The following is a 26,944-nucleotide window of genomic DNA, read 5'->3' as shown; positions in this document are numbered from 1 at the left end:
AACAAACCCATCATTCTTGCGCCATCAATGCAAAAATCCTCATATTTCAACATGCCCCATGTTCGTTTGTGCCCCAGTCTCCCGAAATAAAATCATAAATTTGTAACCAATTACTTGTACACCGTAAAGTGCAAGTGGTTAACCTCACAGGACATTTTGGGTTTATTTGTTTGTGATTATGCACTGTAGTCTACATTGAATTTATATATGAAACAAGAGGACAAATAAAGTTTGTTGTATTAATTGCGATGACAGTTCAGTTGAAAGGCTATAGGGCCATGTTGTGTCCCATCATTATATGTAGGAACAACCTAGGTTTTAAATTTTATCCAAAAAATCATCTAGCCTCCGTGTCAAAACAATCGATTTTTTTTACAGATTTTATAACAACGCGATGCTAGAGAATGGACACAAAGTGCATGCCTAAATCCTACTTCCCTCATTTCATCCAAATACCTCAAATTTAAAATAGCTAGCTAAGGATTTTTGTGCGGCCTACAAACATTAATTTAACATTACATTACATTACATTATTGGCATTTGGCAGACGCTCTTATCCAGAGCGACGTACAACAAAGTGCATACCCATAACCAGGGATAAGTTCGCTGAAAGACCCTAGAGGGAAGTACAATTTCAACTGCTACCTGTACAACAAAGATAAGGATGAGGGCCAATTTTTTTATTTTTTTATTTTTTGAACAAAGAAACAAACAGAGCAAAAGTGACCAAAGTTCACTATCCAAACACTGCTTACCTAGCTAACTAAAAATACCGATACACAAAGCAAGTCAGAGACAACAATTAAGGTTCACAGGGAGGTAGGGAGGGACGGGGAGAGGTGCTGCTTGAAGAGGTGTGTCTTCAGCTTGCGCTTGAAGGTGGGGAGAGATTCTTCAGTTCTGACCTCAACGGGGAGTTTGTTCCACCACCGTGGAGCCAGAACAGACAGTAGTCGTGAGCGTGAGGTGGAGGTTCGGAGAGGGGGAGGTGCCAAGCGGCCTGTGGAGGCTGAACGAAGAGGTCTGGCAGGGGTGTAGGGTCTGATGATTTTTTGTAGGTAAGCTGGGGAAGACCCCTTAACTGCTTGGAAGGCTAGCACCAATGTTTTGAATTTGATGCGAGCCATGACAGGCAGCCAGTGGAGGGAAGTAAGCAGGGGGGTGACGTGTGAGTATTTGGGAAGGTTGAAGACCTGACGAGCTGCTGCATTCTGGATAAGTTGGAGGGGTCTGATGGCGGATGCTGGGAGGCCAGCCAAGAGGGAATTGCAGTAGTCCAGGCGGGATAGAACCATCGCTTGGACCAGGAGCTGGGTCGAGTAGGGGGTGAGAAAGGAGCGGATTCTCCGTATGTTGTATAGGAAGATCCTGCAAGACCGGGTCACCGCCGCAATGTTATCGGAAAGGGACAGTCAGTCACCACGCCGAGGTTTCTTGCACTGGGTGATGGCGTGAGTGTGGTATCCCCGAGGGAAATGGAGAGATCCAGATGAGGAGAGGTATTAGCAGGGATGAGTATCATTTCAGTCTTGCCTGGGTTGAGCTTTAGATAGTGGTTGTCCATCCAGCTCTGGATGTCCCTCAGGCAAGCAGAGATACAGGCTGAAACCTGCGTATCAGACGGCGGGAACGAGACGAAGAGTTGGGTATCGTCCACGTAGCAGTGGTAGGATAGCCCATGTGCAGTGATCACAGGGCCAAGGGAGCGAGTGTAAAGAGAAAAAAGAAGCGGGCCTAGGACTGAGCCCTGGGGAACTCCTGTGGCAAGGGGCCGAGGTGTCGATACCGAACCAGCCCAGGCAACCTGGAAGGAGCGACCAGAGAGGTAGGACTCAATCCAGTCCAGGGCTGTGCCACAGATGCCCGTTGCTGACAGGGCAGACAGGAGGATGGAGTGATCCACAGTGTCAAAGGCAGCAGAGAGATCTAGAAGAATGAGGACAGAGGAGAGGGAGGCTGCTCGTGCGGCATGGAGTGACTCACTGACGGAGAGGAGCGCAGTCTCTGTCGAGTGGCCCGATCTGAAGCCAGACTGATGGGGGTCTAGCAGGTTGTTGTTAGAAAAGAAAGAAGAAAGTTGAGTAGAAGCGGCTCGTTCTATAGTTTTAGAAAGGAAAGGAAGAAGAGATACCGGGCAGTAGTTCTGGATGATGGAGGGATCCAGAGTAGGCTTTTTTAGCAGCGGAGTGATGTGGGCCCTCTTGGAGGATGCCGGAAAACAGCCGGAAGACAGGGAGGAGTTGACAAGGGAGATGACAAATGGGAGAATGTCAGGTGTGATAGTTTGGAGAAGAGAAGAGGGGATAGGGTCAAGGGCACAGGTTGTGGGAGAGCAGGAGTTGAGAAACATCAGAGTCTGTAAGGGGGGAGAAAGTGGAAAAGGGAGAGAAGGGATGGGCCTAGAGGGGGGGAAGGGCACAGTGAGGGGGGCAGTGGTTGTAAAGGATCTGCGGATGACTGTGACCTTCTCATCGAAGAAATCAGCAAAGTCATCAGCAGCAAAGGAGGGCTGAGGAGGAGGAGGAGGTGCGTTGAGGAGAGAGGAGAAAATAGAGAAAAGTTTCCGGGGGTTAGAAGCGGAGTTCTGAATTTGTGTTTGATAGTATTTTGCTTTGGCGGCAGTGACAGCGGAAGAGAATGCCGCCAGGAGAGACTGGTAAGTCGTGAGGTCTGAAGCGTCTCTGGATTTCCTCCACTTCCTCTCCGCTGTGTGGAGGCTGGCCCTGGAGGTACGGAGGGTGTCAGATATCCAAGGGGACGGGGGGGATGTGCGAGGCGGCTTTGAGACAGGGGGACAGAGGGAGTCAAAGGCGGAGGAGAGAGATGAAAGGAGGGTGGCAGATGCAGAGTCAGCTGGGAGTTTGGAGAAGGATTTGAGAGGGGGGAGTGAGGCCGTGGTGGCAAAGGAAGAGGGTGAGAGGGAGTGGAGGTTACGGCGGGCTGAGGAAGGGTAGGTGGAAGGAGGGGGAGGAGGATGGGGAGGAAGAGGGAGGGAGAATGAGATGAAGTGGTGATCAGATGTATGCAGAGGGGTAACCGTGAGCATGAGCAGTTCCTCACAAAGACAAGGTCTAGGACATTGCCTGCCTTGTGGGTTGGAGGAGAGTGTTGCAGGGAGAGGCCGAAGGAGTGGAGTAGCGATAGGAAGGCAGCAGCCTGGGAGGCTTCAAGGTGGATGTTGAAGTCTCCAAGGAGAATCAGCGGGGTGCCATCCTCAGGGAAGGAGCTGAGAAGGGTGTCTAGCTCATCAAGGAAGCTTCCCAGGGGCCCTGGAGGGCGATAGATAACTGTAATAAAAAGGTTAATAGGATAGGATACTGAAACAGAATGGAATTCAAAAGTGGATATGGACAGGTCAGAGAGGGGGAGAACAGAGAATTTCCATGAGGGGGAAATTAAAAGACCAGTACCACCGCCACGGCCAGAAGGCCAGGGAGTGTGCGAGAAGGAGAAGGAGGATGAGAGGGCAGCGGGAGTGACGGTGTTGTCAGGTGTGATCCAGGTCTCAGTTAGGGAAAGGAATTGTAGGGACTGGAGGGAGGCATATGCAGGGATGAAGTCAGCCTTCCGAGTGGCAGACTGGCAGTTCCATAGTCCCCCTGTGACAGCAAAGTCCTTACAGGGGGTCAGCGGGGGGTAGCTGAGGTTGGAGGGGTTCTGGCGCCGTGGAGGCCCACGTCGCAGGGGGTGTCTTCGGGGGAGAGAGCACACTGGGATGGGGTGAAACATGACAACATAAACTGAGACGGAGCGTCGCTCTGAAGACGCCTATTTAAAGCACCTACAAATCGCTCACAAGCAGTATCAAATTAGCGCTAATTTCAAAACAAACGTTCAATCACTCTACAGGTATGCAACCAGTATGAGCGATTAATAGAAATACAACAGCAATACAACAAACAGACTGGCTCAAGCCCTAACCTTAGATTGTTCAAATTAGCAATGATAAAATTACACTTTACCGCGTCTAGTGGACGGTCCGCAACAATACCACGCACCTGGTTACAATGATGCACTAATGACGAAGGACTACTTCCACGAGACTAATATACGCTGGCGTCGCTCTGAAGACGCCTATTTAAAGCACCTACAAATCGCTCACAAGCAGTATCAAATTAGCGCTAATCTCCTGACAAACTCCTGACAAACTCAGGAATTTCAAAACAAACGTTCAATCACTCTACAGGTATGCAACCAGTATGAGCGATTAACAGAAATACAACAGCAATACAAAAAACAGACTGGCTCAAGCCCTAACCTTAGATTGTTCAAATTAGCAATGATAAAATTACACTTTACCGCGTCTAGTGGACGGTCCGCAACGATACCACACACCTGGTTACCATGATGCACTAATAAAAATAAAAATCAAAATAGAATAAAAATAAAAAATCTAAGCTGGGCAAAGGCGCTCATTCCCAGTTTCTTCATCATTTGTCTTCATCCACCCCACCCCTGTACGGCTGCTATTCAGCTACATGGCGAAAAAAAAAAAATCTGAATTCACTCCTAATTCCAATAGGATTTAATTCAAAGCCATCAGCAGTGAGAGCTGAGTGAGATAGTAACACATCGTTGATTCAATATTTAATATTAAACAATACGGAGAACAACTATTGATGTACTTAATCATAGAACGATGAAGTGACATGCAAAGATGAAGGGACATGCAAATTACTTGATGACTTGTTTTCATGTGCATTGTTCAAATTTTATTATCATGAGCAAGGCCCTTAACTCTGCATTGCCTTAACCCTGCATTGCTCCAGGAGAGGATTGTCTCCTGCTTAGTCTTTAATCAAATGTACATCGCTTTGGATAAGAGTGTCTGCCAAAATGGCATTAATGTAATGTAATGTAATGTAATTGCTGGAGGTAACTGATTCCCTCAGGACTAAATCAGAGGTGGTCATAAAGATAACATTAAAAGGTCCCGTATAATATTCCCTTCTAAACATTCTTCTTACAACGATGGCTCTTTCATCGATGAGAAACTGGCCTACAACAGCTGAGCTAATTTCTGCTGTCTGAGTGTGAGTTCACCCGGTGGTTTAACTAAAGACTACGTACATGTTATCCTAAATTAACCTTAAACCTAGGTTTTTGTGGGTTAATGCTTAAGACACCATTGTGCCAGCAACAAGCCTGTCTATTTTCCACTAGGATTGTGCGCATTCTGAGACAGAAAATGCACCCCTTACAAAAAAAACAAAAAAACAAAACATGACCATGATTCAAATTTGGCGAGTAGTTTGGTACTGTTGGTTACTTCCAGAAACTTTTCAGGTCTTTCATGATAGATAGTGCATGCTTCTCATGATGGAACCCGCAAGTACACCAGACCGCTGTGGATTAGTGCACTAACATATGCCACCTGGTGGTGGTTTTGTGAACAAGTAATTACTGTGGAAAAAACAAAACATCTCCAACTGCCCAGCAGATCTCTCGAGGCAGAAGTGCCAAATGAAACGCGAAACCACAGTAAGACCTATTTGTACCAAATCATCCCCTGTTCAATATAGCTACAATCAATGACAACAAAAAATGTAGACCTTTGCCATTTCACAAATTGCTGATGTGGTGAGATGGGTTTACTGTGTCATTTAGATGTTTTGGTATTTTAATATATATATATATATATATATATATACTCAAATATATTTTAATATATATATATTTTAAAATGTATGTATTTTTACAAATTCAGTGTCTCATGACTTCATATTGTGGCGAGCGGCAGTAGCTAAGGGCCAAATATGTGACTGAATGTTGCGACTTTGCTAGCCAACTGGCGGTCACAGTTTTTTTTCTAGTAATTTCCAGGAACTACCTTTTTTCGCCGCTAGAAGGCAAACTTGTCCTATTTTTGCCAATGTGATGATCAGCTCACTTTGGCTATCAGGTAATCAAAACCACATGCTGACTACTGATTCCAATTGTAGAATTTTGAATATAAAAATAATTTATGAAGACTGAACAAAATGATGCTAGATAATGTAATAATATTAATGTTAGATGTCAGCACCCCCCCCCCACCCCCCCTAACATTGTAGCTAATGCTAGCTAGCGTTATTGGAAACCCTATTACTGTAACATTATCACTAAAACTAGTTAGCTAGCTGACTAGTTTTACAACAGGCAAGGTCGGATTTAACATTTCATCGTTTCATGTTTGTAAAGTTATCAACCCAGTGTTTCTCTGTACGACCGGCAATGAGTGTCTGGTGTTTATTAGCTAATGTTAGCTGCTAACAACGTTTTCGAAGGACATGAGCAATGCAATTATAGGTTCTGGTTTTGTTTTTTCCCCCATGTTTTTGGATCTTGTGGGTTACTTTTAGAACCAAACTCGGTTGCTTTTGGTCCTCCAACCCCACTCCCCTTACACTGGCCCGGTTTTATTCCCTGCCAAAGATGGCTCACAGTTAACCCAAGGTTGAGAATGCCTCCTCACAAAACTAGCTCTTCACCCACAAGCTTCTGTTTACAACTCGGCCCCGGCTTGAACTGGTCTGTCCTATGTTCTATGATGGCTATGCATGTGCACTATAAAAATAGCAATACTAATAAAAAAGGTTTCTCTTTTTCCATTGGTCTTTTTATGGTTTACAGAATTTTAACAAGCTCTTAATTTTGTTGAATTAGATCATTCAAAAATGAGTAGCCATCAACTACACTACAAGAGCCAGGTCTTATGCTGATTAACTAGTCTAGTGTTTACATAGGATGAGAGACAACTCTTAACCCCCACTGCCGGACAATAGACAAGAAATGTTGATAGCTGTGTTATGTGGGAATGTGTCTGGCCCACTATTCAGTAGCAAACTGAACGACAGAGGAGGGGAAATGAAAATGGGCTGCATTTTTTTGGTAGGACTACAAACTGTTTCCAGTGCTGTGGTTTGATAACTACGTAGGCAATGCTGTAATAGTTAGGGTATGTTTCATGATATTGTAGCCTAATGTCGCCATCTTCATCGCACTGCTGGTAACTGCTGCAAGAAAGATTGTCTAATTGTTAGGGGTTATTTCAATTTCAATTTATTATTTCAAGTCTTTCAATAATAATGTCATACAATAATAAAATACCACCACAGTACGCAGTTCCGATCACAAGAATAATCTACTGTAGGCTAGAATTGATGAGAACTGAGCTCTGTGCATGAGGTAGCGCTTTGTTCAATTGATCAGAGAGCAAAACTGGAAATGCCTCAACCCCTTGTAAGAATGTTGGTCCCCCTGGAAGGTTAATGCAATGGGCCCCTTGCCTCATAACCTAACATTAAAACCTAGAAAGATTCTCATAACACTACTCTCATTTCATTAAAGCTCCAAAATTCCAGCTCTTACTTTCACTAGATTAGATGCAATGATATGAGCGCATTTCCATATTTATAATAATGCAAGTGTTTCCTCTGCAAACATAAGTTGGTTGGCAAGTTAGCTAGTGATTCATTTTGATGGGCAATGCTTTAATATAAGAATTAACCAACTTAAACTAATTCTCAGAATTTTTGCAAGATACCAGTCACCAAATGTTTGGGATAGCTCGCCTGCTTTACAAAGAAAAGACTATATGAACGCGAAAGGTAATTTAACAGACGTTGAAATTAATAATAATGCGTTTTCTTTTCTTGCATGCTGTTAACAAAATTATAAACATGACACGATAAAAAAACCCGGCAAAGCGTATCGCTTTGATATTCTGTGTAGTTATGGAGAGTATTCACTAACACATTCACACGTCTTCTAAAGAGTGTTTCTGATCTGTCAGATATGAAAAATATGATGAGGGTTATCGCAACTGGCTCAGTTTTACAGGCACTTGCCCCTGCGTCATCTGCGAGGCGGTGGCATCGTTCTCCTTCTTTTCCTCCCTCAAGGCACCTCTCTCCAAACTGGGCCTGAGTTGAGTGGCTTCTGCAGGTTTTCAAATTGGCACCCCTCTTCCTTGATGTGTTATTGATTTTAGCCCTTGACATCTTGTGGGGGCTCAACAGTAGGACCAGCGCCTGGTCTACCCCCGTTGTCCACCACTGAACTGTGTGATGTTGTGAGCCCGTCACCAGGTTTGCTCTGCCACCACTCATTCCGCTTTATCCAGATCCACCGGGATTCCACCTCTGCCTGCCTGGTGATGTTGGCTACCACCTACTTCTAGCTGGGCCTTCAATCTCAAGTTCTCTCCAGAGCAACTGCCCTGCGAAGCCTCTGCAGCCGACTTCGACTGGCAGGTTCCAGGCCTTCCATCTATTATGTTGGCTCCTGAAGATGAGGGCCTGGTATTATTTTTTGTTTGTGCTCATGTGACTCCTCCACTCTCTCGTCCCAGAGTACTGTAAGCTCGATAAGAACCACCGGTTTGGTGCTTTTAGACCAGAGTATTGGGTCTGAGTCTAGTGTGGGTTATCTCCTCTGGGAATTTGATCTACTTCTTAAGGTCTGCCTGCATCTCCCAGTCACTTGCTATGGCCAGGATGGATGGGCCATTAGAAAGCTGTTTTGACTTCTTTCTTGCCTGCTTCACACCAGCAGCCAACTGTGTTAGAATGTGGTGTGTTAGAATGTGGTTGTGTCGCCACCAGAATTTCCCATTCGCCAGACTTGACCAACATGAGGAGAGGACATGCTCAAGGTTGGCTGGCCTTCCGCAGAGCATGCAGCTGGGGCTCTCTGCCAACCCCCACGTGTAAAGGTTTGATGGAGTAGGCAGGATATCATACATGGAACACAGCATGATCTGGTGTCCTTCAATGTTTCAGATGTCCTGCCTGGTCAGTGCCCTCTCTCGCATGCTCTCCCACCTCGTCCAGGTGCCCTGCTTCTTCATGGCTACAGCCTTGTTTATGTCAGCTTTCCTCCTCTGCCTTGCGGACCTTTTTTTTCCGCCCCCTCAGATTGTCTCGGACTCCGATGAGTGCTGGTTTCTCATCCCTCTGATTGATTCTTAGGATTGCTATCTCCTTCAGGCGTCTGTTTTCCTTTGGCTGGATGTTTGATTTGGCTTTCAGCTCCTTTTTCCCGAAGCGATTAGCCCCTATGCTCCAGATGATTGAAGCCATGGCCTTGAGCTCCTGTAATCACTGCATCCAGCCTGGTCCATGTTGTGATCACACCCAGGTCTGTCCAATTGCTTTTGGTCCCCTATATGGCGTGACTAAAAATGGATGTAATTTCTGCATGGATCGCCCGATATGGATGTAAATACTGGGGGTGATCTGATAATTCGGACAAAACCAGTATCCTGAGTGCTATACGAGCATTTGGATCATTATCCGCGATGATCGGATAATTGTCATGTTTTATTTATTTTTATTTTTTTATTGGCTGGCACACCAGCAAAAAATGCGAAACATAAACTTTAATACTGTTGCCTGATAGACCAGTATTATGAAGTTGTCAACTTTACCGAAAGCTGATCCAAACAAGGCGATGGTTCTAGTACAACATTGCATTCGGGAAAGAAAACGAGTGTGTGTGAATGAGAACCATCTATTGTACAGCGCTTTGGATAAAGGCACTATATAAATTCAGACATTTACTTTTTACCATTTAACTCAAGCAAAGCTAGACCGTCATTTGTCATATCGGCTGTGGCTCGCAGATCACAGTTACTGTCTCTCCTTTTTTGCCCTTTCCCTGGTACATTGGTAAAAAAGAAAAAAAGACTTTAGCTCCTTATATCATTGATTCAAGTTTTCAGTCTCCATGGCAGTTTGTCATGTTCATCCTGTAGATGCCGGCTCTGTGATTGCTGTAAGTTTTAAAAGAAAAAAATGGCGCCTGGCAGAAATCAAGTTGTCAACGGAGCTGCCCAGACATTTCTTGAAATTAATCACGAGGTTCTTTAAATAATTATTATTCCAAAAGTCGTCCCTGAACTTAGAGAAGAAAAGGTAAAGTGTTGGAGCCTGGGGATATTATGGAATTGTAATGTCTACACGCAGACAGCAAGCATTTAATCATGGAAGTCTATTGGACCTGTTGCTTTACTGTTCTGCATTGACATATTTCTTTCTCGTGTTAGCCAGCTACATACCGGCATTCTCCAGAAGCAAAAGTCGTAGTAGCCTAAGTTAGGTCGTAATGCCTTTCAAACAACTCTGGCGCGCATGTTGCCATTTAGCTACCTGATAATTAATTATGGCCTATATTTATCTTAAAATTTAAACTGATAATATTCGATGAGAGAGAATTAAGGCCCCAGAAGTCAAATTGATAAAATGGGGGAAAAAATAATTGGCTTGTGATTATGAAAAGGCGGTTGATGTGAGTTTAGTTTGTGATATAAAAAACGAAAGGAACCGGGCACATGAGTTTGAAGGTCATTTACATATTTATTGCGGAACATGATTTCATCGCAGGACCTTTGGACCCATCTTTTTAAAAAGATGATTACTAAGGCCCAGACCCAGGTTATTTACTCGATAGGGCTTCAGTGAGTCAGGTGAGTATAATTCCAGGGCTGAACTCCTTGCCTTCTAAAGTATCCAGCTGCAGTGTCTGTTCTGTCTGGTGTTAACAACTATGGGCATTGTGCAAGGAGTTCAGAATGAAGATAGTTCATTTCCACCAAGAAGGAGGAGGCTACAAAACGTTTCACACTACCAATTTCCACTGTCAGAAACATTATTAGAAAATGGAAGATAACAGTTGAAGTCATGGCAAGGTCTGGAAGACCAAGAAAGATTTTTGATAGAATAGCCCAAGACCTGGTGAGAAATGCTCAGAAGAACCCACACATCACTGCAAAACAGCTGCAAAAAAAAAAGAGTTGCAAACACATTGCTATTCATAGGACAATACAACATACTTTAAACAACGAAGACCTACCTGCTTTTATTACCAATATAATATTATAGATTTGTATTATTAATAGTATTATTAGTATTATTATTCAGGGCTAAGCCAGGCTGGTCTGGTCTTGCTGTTATAGCCATGTTTAAATGATACATATTAACACAATACAGCTTTGGCTTGTTGTAATTTGCTTTGCACCTCAGTCTTTATTTTATAATCACCAAAAAAAAAAGAAATATATATATATATTTTTAGTGAAATGTTTCCATTTGCTGACAGCCTCAAAAAACAGGAAATTGAATCAGCCTGCTCTCCATCAAAGTGCATCAGCACAGATCTCTGACAGCTGCTACAGTCATGTATACTGTCTACTGTATGTCAAACAACATGTGCTCACCACTGGGCAGATTGTTTAAGATTCTAACCTCTGAAAGAATGTTTAATTTTAGAGTCCTGCACTGTAAAGTGCATTGGCAATTTTGCATTGACTCCTAACGGCCAAGAGAGGAATTGCAACAACAAATAACCTCAAACCACCACAATATTTATGCTTCCCATTGTCTATGAATATATAACGCCTAATATAAAGCATTATTTTACAGTTCAGTGTTCTCGTGCACTGTTTTGGAAAGACAAACGCAACAGACCCTACCATCTTATCGTAGTGTTCTAGTAAGAAAATGTTAGCCGAACACGTGACTTTTATGAAATATTGACTTTGGTGTGCACTATTTATATTTTTTGTCTTCTTGCAGTTTTCACTTTAGCCAACTATATTGTGAGCAAGCAAGTTATTTGGCTACGTAACTAGCTGGCTATATCACTAACATACAGTAAATCCTCAAATTGTGTCCGGGATTCTATCTGAAGCCTCGGATAATAGCCGGGGGCGTGGCCGATTCGGACAAATAAAGGCCGGCCCCCAAATACAAGCCGGGGTAATATTGCCTACCAGTAGGGCTATCAGTCCATGAGCACTAGAAGCCATTGTTTCGATTTAACTCAATGAAATAAAAGAGCTCTTCTTAATATTTTATACTGTTGGTTGGTTTAATACTGTTGCCAATGAAAAGTCGTTGTCCTACACCATGGGTCTCCAACACGTTGCTCTCCAGTCGCTTGCCGCCCCCTTCTAAGTAGCTTGCCAAAGGCTGAAGCAGTATACATTTAAACACAATTGTTGCCGTGAGGCATTCCAGCCTACGAATTTAATAAAAAGTAAATCAGGCAATATTAAAAATTAACTCAATTTAGGCTACTTGGCTACGCAATAAGGTTTCCATGTATTTACAGCACAACGCACGTTCAATGAATGAATGAAAGCGGCTGCCTTGGCTCGCAATAAACAGACGGGTGGAAATCCCGACACTCTTTCAACTACACAAAACTTAACAGTGAACCATCAAATACCCCCCAGATTTCAGTGCCCATCAGTCCCAACATTTAGCAATAGAATCAAACAGTCCAAAAGTAAATTAAATCCCAAACCAAAGCGAAAATCTTTTGATAGTATGCTGCTCCAACCAAAACGCATGTCTCTCAATAAAACACACTTTAGGAAAAAAAGATCCTTAACTTGCTGTTATCTACGCTAATTTGTTAGTGCTCATGAAGGCGTGTCTGGAAAAGTTGTTATTTTATGGATTCTGGACTTGCATGTGATTTATTGTGTTTGAGAATATTTGCAATAAACTATGACTTACCAAACGGTGTCCTGATTAGCCTACACTAATTGATTTCTGAACGGTTACAAGTGTTGAACAGTGTTGGCCCACTTTAAGTGTAGCCTTTTACTTTATTTCTAAGAATAAAATTCTACAACAGAAGCCTAATAAGAAATAAAGGCCTGCCTCGAATACAAGCCTGCCCCAAATAAAGGCCTGTGCTTTGTGCAGCCTAAGTAAATAAAAGACCCCGGACACAATTTGAGGATTTACGGTATGATAGTCTACCATGAACGATGCAACTGTAATTTACAGTTTGAGAGAAATAAAGGTTTAGCTTAACCCGGATGATTGAACATCTAAAGAGATAAAAGGAACATGTAGCTGCCCAAATTGCACTCCAGACAAGCAAACACTGAAACTGTACACTATTGCTGATCTAGTTAGAAAACAATACCAGTTTTCAGTAACAGCAAGAAAGTTAGCTATAACTAGTCAGCTTCCTGAATTTACAAATACCCACATGAAGCACAACACTTGTGCAATCACTACTATGATTGTATTGCCTATATTTTATGGTATGTGGATATTTGTACATTCGTCAAGCTAACTATAGCTAATTTGCTTTAGTTATGTAGATATGTAGTCTTCGCTAGGATAATAAGCAATAGTATACAGAGTTTCAGTGATCGCTTGTCTGGAGTGCAATTTAGGCAGCTACACAAAAAATCGGAATGTTCTAACAGCTCTACAACAATTAAAGTTAATAGGGTGAAAATGGGTTCTAACTGCCAAAGCTGGCTTGTGCTGTACAATGTTTTGATACAAATTGACGGCCTGACAAAAGTATACTTTGAAACCCGAATTTAAGGACTATAAACAAAGGCAGAGGATGAGAGTGAGCCTTTTTCAATGATAGGAAGGGATTTACAATGGTCTTAGAGGCAATATACTTTTGAACTACTGATTTCCATTGTAGGAACTACAACTTCCACATTCCCACAGGACAATTCCGCAACGTCCACCCCGCATGACGCCTAGCTTGGTTCAGCCAATCCCGTAATGGCGGGAGCAATAAACTTTCCCGTATAAGAGCAAGACACGTTCTTGGGATCTTTCTTCTGCTTCTTCTCTTCTCTTCACTCTCTTCGCCCACTTCTTCGACGCACCCTTTTTGGCCATTCGCTTCAGCTCATCTGCTCCGAGACTCGGACATAGGCTGAATGCTGCACAGCGCACTACCAGGCCTACCTCGCGGTAACTTTGTGGCCTATAGCGAGTGGAAACTGGTGTATGCGGAACGCTACATCAGTTTACTCCTGCAAAGCTCACCAACGAACAACGGCAACAAACTTTTCCACCCGGAAAAAGGACAAGCGAACATCCTTCCAGCAACCGAGTGGACCAGACGACAACGCGCGGCTAAGACGCCCCAGCCTGCGCATCTCTCCAGTACATTCACATTACCATCGCCGCTTCTACAAGGACAGCACGTCTTTTGGATCCAGCAATGCGTATGGACTCAGTAAGACAACAAACATGCAGGCATAGCCAGTGTTTAGTTTAGTCTAACTGTTTTTGTGAATCTGTTTCCATATATGCCGTCTTATCATTGGAATGTATTTTGTTAGCTATATATGTACGTGAATTGATTCGTCGTCTATTGCGCACATATAGAGTAAACTACGCAAGTAGTCTTCTCACAGCTAACAATAACTAACACACCCAGAACTCTAGCTTACCCAAGCTAGCTACTCCCACTTACCTTTCCTTTGTTCAAGCGACACGCACGCTTGCGCGCGCACACATGCACACACACACACCCTAACTTCCCCTACTAATTCCTGTTAGTTTATCTGTTCTGTGTTTGTACGTTGTTTAATAAATATATTTTATTAATAATAAATATATTTTATTAAACCCCGGTGTCTGTTTTGGAATCACATAGAGCCGAGTTAAAGCAGTCTTTCGAAGAACTTCCAACCTTCAGGTTATCGGTGTGTTCAATCATTAATATTGGTTATTTTAATTATTAATTGAAATACTAAATTTGTGGTTGGATATTTCTGATAACCGTAATTTTATGAGACTGATTACTTTTTGCAGTTATACTGCTACATAACATTAACTGGCGCCCTGGTTTCGTAGAGAGTAAAATCCCTACGTTATTTGGCGGCCCGTGCGAGGACCCTACATAATTTGGAGCCCCGTGCGAAGACCCCTACATATTTTGGAGCCCGTGCGAGGACCCCTACACCATCATACCCATGTGTCCTATTTGGGACCACATATATTGTATCAGTCTTTCGACATAGCTTGTCCAAAAACTGTAAATAGCTTACAATTTTTAAGCTAGTGTCATTAATTGACCATAATAGATCATATATTTAAGTGCATATTGTATAGGACAGCGTGTATATTCATATGACCTCTTTATATAGGCCTAGTGCATGTCATTCTGACAAGTGTAGAAGCAGATATACTATAAGTTACAGTATATATGTATATGGGCCTATACATAATTACCAATATTTATCCAAAAGTAATTTACCTATTAAACAAAGTTATGGCTAACTACTCTGCATTCACCTTTACTCAATGATAGTCCTCCCCACAAATCACTTTGATTTTCAATGTGGTAATAAATGTTATAATGTTGTATGCAATGCATATCTTGTGATTAATAAAATTAAAGTTTTTACATCTGGAGGTTCAATTAATACTTGATAGGTCATTATAAATATGGAATAAAAATAAAACCCTTGGCTGAGAACTTAAACACGGATGCCATCTACTGGCAAGAAGTGTTTTTTTTGTCAATCATTTATGATAAGTTCTTGGTTGAATTAAGTTTTTCAGTTATTTCAGTTTTTATTTGCATATTATTAGACAAACTACATGTTGGTAGGCTAGAAAGATCATATATTCTCATGTGTACACAAATTAGAAATATCCCATATCAGCCAGTCAACTAGCTGGCATTAACACTGGCACTGCCGTATTTCAGTGTAGCTATTTTACATTACACTGTCAATTTCCTTATGCTTATTAGGGGGCTGTGCATAAAGGCCCAGCTCAGATGTTCCTAAACTAGCATGGTTCCTTCCAACTAAATAACCAGGCAACGAACAGCAATAATATACTTAAGCCAAAAGGGTGCTAATGCAAGCATTTCACACCGGAAAGTGGGCTCTTTCCTTCACTGGTGTCTCATTGAGTTAGCCCAACAGTGAAGCCAGTGGCTCAGACCCACCCCCCTCTTTAATGCATGCTCAGTGTCACCACTCCCTAGAGCTAGCTGGCTATTGAATTCATTCATTCATCCTGAACAATTCTTCCATTGAGTTCAACAGGCAAATTAGTCAGAAGATAAGTCCCTTGTAGTATCTACAGCATGTCTGGCAGCAGCAGGATGGTTTGAGGCTCATCTGATACCTTGGACCCTTGATGACATTTTGCCAACAAATGTGTTCTATACTGTATCAGCATAATTTACAGCCCAATATAGTCCCACCCCCCAAGAGTTATAGTATCGCTTGTAGGACAACCTGAGAACAAGATATCCAGACTCTGGTGATGTTGATAGGTCACAGACATCAGGAAGTCATGCTTATGCAATGGATATGCAACCAAATACAAAACATGACTGTTTTATTGACATTATGTTAAATTGTCTCAAACATCGAATTGGGGGGCTATGTATAAAAAGTGCTGTAATTAATACATGGTGCAACCAAAATGTATAAAAAACACTGTTTAATAAAATATGAGAATCTGCGCTTTGACCACATATGAATTACTTGATTACAAACAGTGGAAATAAAACGTTAATTTGTCCAAATTATTGACTGGTACTGTATGTAGTGGAGGCAAAAACATTTGGGGTTTTCAATACCAGGCTTGATATGGTGTTCTATTTAGCTTTTAAGCAAACTAGGTAGTAGGTACACTTAGGGGTAGGAAAAGGCGAGCATTGCTGGGCTTATGGTCTGTTCTCGCCATTACCTTATGTTATGTTCTGTTACATTTTGGTTTCACCATGTATAAATTACAGCAGCGTTTATACATAGTCCCCCCATTTCAGAGCACCATAATGTTTGGGACACTCAGGTGTGTTTAATTACCTCCTTAATACAGGTATTGTCTTTCCTCTAGTCTTTTGATCACCTTTGGAAACTAATATAGCTTTTTATCAATATGAGGTCCTAAGTTGTGCCAATGAAAGTTAAAGAAGCTATTATGAGACTGAGAAACAAGAATAAAGCGGTTACAGACATCGGCCAAACCTTTGGCACATAAATAACAGTTTGGAACATAATCAAGAAGAAAGAGAGCACTGGTTATCGCAAAGGGATTGGTAGGCCAAGGAAGTCCTCCACAGCTGATGACAGAATTCTCTCCATAATAAAGAAAAATCCACAAACACCTGTCCAACAGATCAGAAACACTCTGCAGGTGTCAGGTGATTTGTTAATGACCACTGTCTGCAGACAACTTCATGGACAGAAATACAGAGGCTATCCTGCAAGATCCAACCCACTGGTTAGCCGTAAAAGCAGGATGGCCGGCTTACAGTTTACCGAGAAGTACTTAAAAGTGCAACCACAGTTCACAGGTCTTGTGGACAGATGAGACAAAGAGTAACATATCAGCGTGATGGCAAGAGCAAAGTATGGAAGGAATTGAAGAAAGAACTGCCCAAGCATACCACCTCATCTATGAAACACAGTGGCGGGGGTGTTATGGCCTGGGCTTGTATGGCTGCCGAAGGTATTGCCTCACTTATCTTCATTGATGATATAACTTCCAATGGTAGTAGCAAAATTAATTCTGAAGTGTATAGACACATCCTATCTGCTCAACTACAAGAAAATTCCTCAAAGCTCATTGGCTGGCAGTTGATTCTACAGCAAGACAATGATCCCAATGATGCTAAAGCAACAAAGAGCTAGAAAACGGTCCATTCTTGAGTGACCAGTCAGTCACCCGATCTGAATCACGTGGGGTTTTTTTTTATTACGAATCTCAAATTGTGGTGTACAGTTGAGGCAAATAATTAAATGATTGGTCTTTGTCCCAACATTATGGAGAGCACTGTATATTTTTGAATAATTGCAGATGTTTTTATATTTTCTCCTAATTGGGAATGCCCAATTTGTTTTTATGGGTCAATCACATGTCGGTTTTGATTTGATGTCCAAAACATTTATATTTATGTATTATTTATGTATAATTGTTTGTGTATAGCGTTTACTGTTTAACATTTGCCGTTTTCCACGTGTTGTTTTCATGCCTATTGTCCCGTCTCACTTTCCGTAGACTTTCTGTCATTCAGTTCACCTGTGTCCTGTTACCCATTTCCTCACTCACACATGTTTGTCATTTCTGTCCAATCACTCTTGTGTATTGAACTCATATTGTTTCTCCTAGTCTTTGTCAGATTGTAATGTGTGTAAGCCACGCTTCCTGTGTTTTTCAACACATTGACCGTACAGCAAGTACAATAAATAGCAAAAATGTTTATTTCCAGAGTGCTACATACCTGGTGAGATCTCACCTTGAATATTTACTTGTTATTGTGTGGTATTAAAAGCAAAAACAGAATAAAGTCATTTTATTCTGAACTGGAAGTCCTTATTTGTCACTGACCTATATTTGTGCCAGAATGAATAATCAGAGATACAGAAATGCACACAATATACAGTATGTTTAGGGAGGGCAAAGTGGAGCTTTAGAATGTAGACCGCTGTGTGTGCACGTGAGCTCGCCAATAGATTTCTCACAGAAAACGTAATTTGTCCACTTTTTTACTTTACAGTAGAGGTGATCAAACTTACAATAACTATGTGCTAGTGTGTTCTAAGCCTTTACTGGTCCCTGTACGATGTTAGCATGATGTAGCTAGCATACGCAAATAGCACAAAGCCATACAATTTGCTTTTTAATGGCACTTGGTCATTCGAACGATATAAATAAAAGCATTCGATTATGTTCGACGGCACCGGAATTTTCTGTCGTACCGTCCATAAATGGCAAAAGTCCCACCATAGGATTTATTTAAATCTTTAAAAGTTATACATTTTCTGAATCGTCATTAATTCATCTTGTTTCTATCAGTGATTTGGCGTGATCGGACAGTTCTGTAGCTATGTAAATGACGTCAGAAGGATACAGCACTGTTATTTGCTACCTAAACTTTGACGCGCGCTCGAGAGCGTTAACAGGATTGAAGTCTGACATGTCTATTGTCAAAATCCATTGAAACTATGAAAAAGTAACCAGGGACTTTGGACTTATAAGGCTGGACATACCGAGTACCCAGCAAAAATATTGACCTGGCTCCAGTCACACTTTTGACTGTTCGAACTGCCACCAACTGCCATGTATGAGCGCGTGAAGTAAACCAGCAAAAGCTATTGTTGTGTCACCATTTTCGAGCTCCATATACGTAAAGAATGGAATTGCAGTGAAATCTGCCTGTTTTTCGGTGCCGTCGGGGTCCAGCATTTAACATTGATGGAATGCTGGTAAAATGAGCGCTTAAAAGCCACAAAAACAGTCATTTTGTCACATTAAAATTCAACCTAAGCAGAATTATTGTCCACCAGATATTAGTTTAATAAGGTTAAACTGAGATAATAATCATAATATTCATGTTGATTTCTGGAAATAAATTTTTCGGTTGTCCTCCCTAGTATGTTTCTCATCAAAAACATGATGTGGTTGCGAATGTCAAGTTTTTGATTCCTGGATAACAACATTTTAATGAGCAATTTTCATTAATTTTCATTTCATTAGAATCAAGGATAAGATCTGAGGCATTTGTTGTAGGTTTAAATAAAATCCTATTCAATGTAGTCAGCTGTATACACACAATATAAGCCCAGAATTTATGGTTGTTATTGTTCTATTGGAAGGGCCTGCAGTGACGAGAGGCCGGAGGTCCCCATGCTGTTCAGAGACGTACCCTCTCTGCTGATTATCTTTGTGCTGACCATGCCTCAGCCACTACGTAAAGGTACCACACCACCGACCCACCTTTCTGACGTCAACTATCAACATGCACCCTCACATGTTCTGTCCATTTCTGTAATACATTTTTAATAATGATTTAAACTGTGGGTTTAATGTGGCTGATTGGTGTATGTAACACGCTATATTTACTTTATATCAGTGGTCACACTAATGCAGTATTCTGCATTATATACGCAGGAGAAAAAAAAATGCAGATTAAAATACATTACATTAAATTATTGACCTTTGGCAGACGCTGTTATCCAGAGTGACGTACAGTTGATTAGATTAAGCAGGAGAGTCCTCCCCTGGTGCAATGCAGGGTTAAGGGCCTTGCTCAAGGGCCCAATGGCTGTGCGGATCTTATTGTGGCTACACCGGGATTAGAACCACCAACCTTAACTGAATGTGTTTCAGTTAGTTTCAGTTCAGCCAATTAGCTTTCTGCATTTAGTGTTGTAGTTATTATCATAATATTTATATGGCCTGGGTGGCAAGTTATAGAAAGTAAAGTGTATGCATCTCTTCTCTTTTTGTGCAAGCTTAGTGACCTAGCTAACTAGTTCGTTTAAAATAAATGTAAAAAAATCCAGCCGCCGCAATGCTTCCAAACAATTACTGTAACTTCAACTATTTAATTTTTGACTCAGTCCGGAAAAGGTGGTAAATAATGTGGTTCAAGGGGTTCAAGGCTTGTTGGCTACCCTACTTCATAGGGAACAGCCTTAAACTACCTACAGTTCTCTTTTCTTTTGAAATGGTCATATACAGTGGCGTGAAAGTGTTTGCCCCCTTCCTGATTTCTTTTTTTTTTTTTTTGCATGTTTGTCACACTTAAATGTTTCAGATCATCAAACAAATTTAAATATTAGTCAAAGACAACACAAGTAAACACAAAATGCAGTTTTTAAATGAAGGTTTTTATTATTAAGGGAGAACAAAAAATCCAAACCTACATGGCCCTGTGTGAAAAAGTGATTGCCCCCCCCCCTGTTAAAACATACCTTAACTGTGGTTTATCAAACCTGAGTTCAATTTCTCTAGCCACACCCAGGCCTGATTACTGCCACACCTGTTCTCAATCAAGAAATCACTTAAATAGGACCTGCCTGACAAAGTGAAGTAGACCAAATGATCCTCAAAAGCTAGACATCATGCCGAGATCTAAAGAAATTCAGGAACAAATGAGAAAGAAAGTAATTGAGATCTATCAGTCTGGAAAAGGTTATAAAGCCATTTCTAAAGCTTTGGGACTCCAGCGAACCACAGTGAGAGCCATTATCCACAAATGGCGAAAAAATTGGAACAGTGGTGAACCTTCCCAGGAGTGGCCGGCTGACCAAAATTACCCCGAGAACGCAGCGACGACTCATCCAAGAGGTCACAAAAGACCCCACAACAACATCCAAAGAACTGCAGGCCTCACTTGCCTCAGTTAAGGTCAGTGTTCATGACTCCACCATAAGAAAGAGAGTGGGCAAAAATGGCCTGCATGGCAGAGTTCCAAGACGAAAACCACTGCTGAGCAAAAAGAACATTAAGGCTCGTCTCAATTTAGCCAGAAAACATCTTGATGTTCCCCAAGACTTTTGGGAAAATACTCTGTGGTCTGACGAGACAAAAGTTGAACTTTTTGGAAGGTGTGTGTCCCATTACATCTGGCGTAAAAGTAACACCGCATTTCAGAAAAAGAACATCATACCAACAGTAAAATATGGTGGTGGTAGTGTGATGGTCTGGGGCTGTTTTGCTGCTTCAGGATCTGGAAGACTTGCTGTGATAAATGGAACCATGAATTCTGCTGTCTACCAAAGAATCCTGAAGGAGAATGTCCGGCCATCTGTTCGTGACCTCAAGCTGAAATGAACTTGGGTTCTGCAGCAGGACAATGATCCAAAACACACCAGCAAGTCCACCTCTGAGTGGCTGAAGAAAAACAAAATGAAGACTTTGGAGTGGCCTAGTCAAAGTCCTGACCTGAATCCTATTGAGATGCTGTGGCATGACCTTAAAAAGGCGGTTCATGCTCGAAAACCCTCCAATGTGGCTGAATTACAACAATTCTGCAAAGATGAGTGGGCCAAAATTCCTCCACAGCGCTGTAAGAGACTCATTGCAAGTTATCGCAAATGCTTGACTGCAGTTGTTGCTGCTAAGGGTGGCAATCCCTTTTTTCACACAGGGCCATGTAGGTTTGGATTTTTTTTCTCCCTTAATAATAAAAACCTTCATTTAAAAACTGCATTTTGTGTTTACTTGTGTTGTCTTTGACTAATATTTAAATTTGTTTGATGATCTGAAACATTTAAGTGTGACAAACATGCCAAAAAATAAGAAATCAGGAAGGGGGCAAACACTTTTTCACACCACTGTACACATTATATTAGTCATTCATTCTAATATAATAAAAGTTCAAGTTATTATGGGAAAATTAGCGGAGTTGGAATATTGTAAAATGCAGACTTTGAAATGGTTTACTTTCTGAAAACACAAGATATCTTCAGTCCAGGCAACCACTGTTTATATGGATATGATTACTTTACCTTCCAGTAAAAGAAAATTCTTTACCATCCGGTAAAATAAAATTCTGGAAATTCAACCCAATATCTATGATTTAAAGAAGAGATTTAAATGATTGGCAAAAGCCAAAAAAGACAGGAAATTCGCAGAAGCACCAAGAACATTATTTTTTTTACCTATGCACTGACAAGGCTTCCGATGCATTAATACCTGCTACGGGTACTGCAACTATGGTGGTCTACTTCACACAACATGTACTACTGGGCAGGCTGCTGAGGATTCAATCAAATATTCTCTTTGAATCAACAACCAAATAGATCTCAGAGGAACACAGGACTTAAAGAGTTGATTCATTTCTAGAAATCAATTGGGTAAGTATTTTGTTGCTATATGTACTTGTATAAATGTACCAATTATGTGTCTTGTTACTTTCTAGTAATTAATGCTCTGTAAAATAAACTAAAAGAGGTAATTGCTGCGAAATTACATAAGTACATAGTTTAGATGTGAACTAATGGTAGCAGCCATGAAAATTGATAAGATTTTCGGACAGCTGTATACCATTTTTTTAAAGGGCTTACAATTATACAGATCAATGACTGTTTCAATCATGCTACCCTCCAAATTAAAATGGCATTACTTTCCAGTAATTCATGCTCTGAAGAAGAAAAAAATATATCACTGTCACATTCAGTATATGACAATGAAAATAATAGTCGCAGAGGAATATCAACACCAATTTTTTCCAGTCAGTATATATCTCTATATCTTAATTTGCAATATACACATTTATTTCTAAATGTTAAACTGTTAAAATAATCTAGTCGTGAATAACACATAAATAGGCTTCATTGATGAAGTGAAGTTGTTTCTCTATCATTACGGGTACTCATTAAATAAAGTAAATTCATATTTCACCCCAAAATGAAAATGACTTTGCCGTTCTCTGATCTTGACAATGTCCTCATGGCTAAATGAATCGATATTGAATAGTAGATTTTGTACTGGTCTTAATATCAAAATCAACGGAAAAAATATTAACCAGTTAATTTCAGCCCAAATGCTTTCCTATCTTTGCCATTCATTTTTGATTAAGCAAGGTAATGTATGTACGGAAAAGATCGTTTTCAATGTGAATTCATTTTGCCATTAGACCATTTTTTGAGATAAGAAATCAGCTGATAATTGTTTGGTGAACTATTGCTATAAGGCTCCACCTTCAAAATATAAATGCTAGTGCAGTTCTGGGTGCATTTATTTCATAACTGATTTAGAGTATATGTGTAATGTCTTTGTGAGCCCAGAAAAAATATTCATGTGGGTTGCACTGCTAAATCGTACCATCCCCGTTTGATAATGTTATAATGATGATGGACATAATAATAATAATAATAATAATAATAATAATAATAATAATAATAATCAAGAAAATTGCATTTACAATTGTATATATCACTTTTCAAGAACCCAAATACTTTACAAAATCTGGGGGGGAAAAGGACGATTACTATGGTGACTAACAATACAATTCTGATTATTTTTATTTACTCATTGAGATGTGGGTCTCATTTTCAAGAGTTCCCTGTTAACAAAAATCAGTAAAATACGACAGAAAATACATTTAAAATAGAACTATAGATAGATAAGAAACTAATACAATTTTAATGTAAAATAAATCAAATCACAAATTCTACAAAACATGTACAAATCTTCTCTGCTGTGATGTACTCTCTTATTGTACAGTTGCCTGCTTCTACTGTTAACCAACTCTTTAAGTCCTGCTTTCCTCTGAAAATAATCTACTTGGTTGTTGATTCAAAGAGAATATTTGATTGAATCCTCAGCAGCTTGCCCATTGGTATATGTTGTTTGAAGTTGACCACCATACTTACAGTACCCGTTGCAGGTGTAATAAATTGTGTGTTGGAAGCATTGTCAGTGTATAGGTGAAGATAATTTTCTTTGTGCTTCTGTGATTTTCCTGTTTTTAAGCTTTTGCCAATCATTGTCTGCTCTTTAAAACTGTTTTTGGGTTGAATAGTAGTAGAGTTCTAAGGGTACTAAAATAATATTACTAATAAAAGTCGTATTTCCATGTTTTACTCTGAACTAATTGTAACATTGAATCTCAAACGTTGACAGATACACCTACGATGCTAAACAGACATTCTACAGTTCCAGAGCATTCAGGGACATGCAGGTAGTCTGCAGCTAGTTTGGCAAGTGTTGGATATGTAGTTGTGTTGCAGAGCATCAGCTGTTAGGTGCATCTGTAGGGTTTTCTAAATCTCCCTTTGGATGGCATCCCCTCCTGGTTGCTTAGAGGAGCTTGGCTGCTGTATAAAATCAAACTAATCCAATATTCTTGCCTGGTGGTTTGCTGTGTTGCTCATCTTCTTCGTCTGAGTTGGTGAGATAGTAAGATGAACTTTGATGGTGAGTGTGGTCTTCTCAGTGGCAATACAGCACACTAGTTAGAAGTGTAGTTCGAGAACTGAGGCCATTTGTTATGAGTTTTATTTATACCTGGTTAGCCACTCACTCAGGAGAACTGAGTGAGATGGTTGGACAGAACCCTAATTCATGGAATAATGTAGCTAGCTGTCACAATATTTGACTCATGCATGCAGTCTTAAGTGCCTCAGCAGCATCACCAGCTTCAGAAAATAACATTATTCTCATGAATGGATAACTTGATAGCTGCCAACTTTGTTTCATTAAGCTCTAGAACAGAGCAGATATTTTTCTGAGCTGGGAGTTCTATCTTGTGATAGTACAGTTGATTTTCCCTCTCCTAGATATTGTGTGTGATAGTCTCTCACTGCTGCCAGTCTACAATGTATTTACATAGCATCTTAATTGCCGTATTGATGTCAGGCTATGATTCCACCTCCACTGGCAGCGGGTGGAGCCCGCACATTGATAAACATTTTTACAACAGCTGCTAAATTCTTTGGCATTGTATTAGATTGTATTTCAAATGTATTTTAAATAGTATTAGAAAAGTTATTTGAAAATGTTTCTTTTAAATAGTATTTGAATGAAGTAATTTCAATCATTTAAATACAAGTATTTGTTTTTTCAAGAAAGTATTGCTTCCTAAAAAAACATTTTTGGTCCAGTGTATTTGGAAATGCAAAAACAAACTGCATTTTTCAATAAAATATTTAATTTGTATCTGTATTTGACCCAGGTCTGTTTGGGACTCAAAATATTATAAAATTATTAATAATATTAATAATATTAAAAAAACACATTTAAATCAAATCTAAAACAAATACTGAAATAAAACTTTGTGTCTGTTCTTACTTTATCAGTTTTGTTGGATTTGACGACAACTATGGTGATTTCGAAAATCGGAAGGAAGCTATTACTAGGAGCATATTGATTGCTTATTTTTCATAGAGCTTATTTTTTCTTATATATTTAGCTTAATATTGAGCAACATATCACACCTAATTTGTAGAAAGCAAATGCATTGAATTGATGCCACATGTTGATGGTATATTGCTCATTGTGATGATAATGGTGATGGCTACGTATGGTGTATATAGATATTATAATGCTGGAGATTATTTAATACAGGTCTGTCTCATTTCCCATTTCTTCCAGAACACTTCACCTGTTTAGTGAAGGTGCTATATACCCTACAGTACGTCCAGGCCATTGCTGTACTGTCAGTGAAGTTCAGCCCGGAGGAGAGACAGGCCTGGAAAACCTCTGGAGGGCTTGACAAGGTAAATGGGCACATGCTTCATAGTTTAGTGGCCTTCTAGAACAGGAGGGATTAGATGCAGAGTCCTTTGATTGTGACTCTAATGGTTGAATATACTGTTATGTCATCTCACAAGTTTTTGGATGTAAATTGTTTTAGGATACTATAGTGTGGCCCTCAGGAACCTACCCAAGTTTGACTGTACTTTGCAGGTGCCAGGGTAATTATTCCCAAAGTTAGAAGAGAGCATAGGCAATTGCTCTGTGTAAACAAAAAGAGGGCATGTATTTTTGCTGCTTTTTCTCTGATTTATTTCACCCTACAGGCATGTCAGAATAAAGGGTATGTAACTGGTATGCAGAGTACACTGTTCAGTTATCAAGATGTCCCTGCCCAGTGCATCAGTTCCATCTGTTTCACGATCCTATTATGCACAAGCTGCACACCAACCAAAATCTCAATGAATAGTTTAATAAAACAAAAATGGCTGTCTGATGTTTTTTGTGACATAAAATGGAAACAGTGTTTCAATCATTGTTTGTTTCCTTATGGATTGTTTCCTAAAGTGGCTTGTGCCATATCCAGCAGTATCATTTATTCAACCCAAAAACTATGTTTTAAAGAAGAGATAATGATTGTCAAAAGCCAATAAAGACATGAAATTCACAGAAGCACTGAGAACAGTATCTTGACCTATGCACTGACAAGGCTTCCAACACACAATGCATTAATACCTGCTACGGGTACTGTAACTATGGTGGTGTACTTCAAACAACATGTAACACTGGGCTGGCTGCTGAGGATTCAATCAAATATTCTCTTTGAATCAACAACCAAATAGATTATTTTCAGAGGAATGCTGGAGTTGATTAATTTCTAGAAATCAATTAGGTAACTATTTTCTTGCTATATGTGCTTAAAATGTACCAATTGTGTCTTGTTACTTTCTAGTAATTAATGCTCTGTAAAATAAATTAAAAGAGGTAATCACTGCCAAATTACATAAGTACAGTGTATATCTGAGCTAATGGTAGCAGCCATGAAAATCGATGTTCAGACAACAGTACAATAACAGAGAACATCTCAGCAGAGAAGATTTGTACATGTTTTGTAGAATTTGTGTTTTGATTGATTTCACTGTAAAATTGTGTTGTGTAAAAATCTGTTTCTAATGTATAGTTTTATTTTAAATGTATTTCCTTTCATATTGTACGGCTTCTACTGATTTTTG

General features: G+C 40.3%; 1 protein-coding gene across 6 annotated transcripts in view; it reads left to right on the top strand.

Moving 5' to 3' along the window:
- ubr3 (ubiquitin protein ligase E3 component n-recognin 3) overlaps nt 1–26,944 on the top strand; it is a 245,906-nt gene that overhangs the window by 199,986 nt on the left and 18,976 nt on the right. For 5 of the 6 annotated variants that reach the window (XM_061235075.1, XM_061235076.1, XM_061235073.1 and 2 more), the window contains 2 exons: nt 19,382–19,482; nt 25,611–25,735. In XM_061235075.1, coding sequence (XP_061091059.1) covers nt 19,382–19,482; nt 25,611–25,735 — 226 coding nt within the window. Of the gene's footprint in view, nt 1–8,104; nt 8,232–19,381; nt 19,483–25,610; nt 25,736–26,944 lie in introns of those variants that run through there. The other variant, XM_061235079.1, reaches the window with a different exon arrangement.

The sequence above is a fragment of the Conger conger genome, chromosome 3 (assembly GCF_963514075.1).
Source record: "Conger conger chromosome 3, fConCon1.1, whole genome shotgun sequence".
In the NCBI taxonomy this organism is placed as follows: domain Eukaryota; kingdom Metazoa; phylum Chordata; class Actinopteri; order Anguilliformes; family Congridae; genus Conger; species Conger conger.
This window is presented reverse-complemented; position numbering and strand designations above follow the sequence as displayed.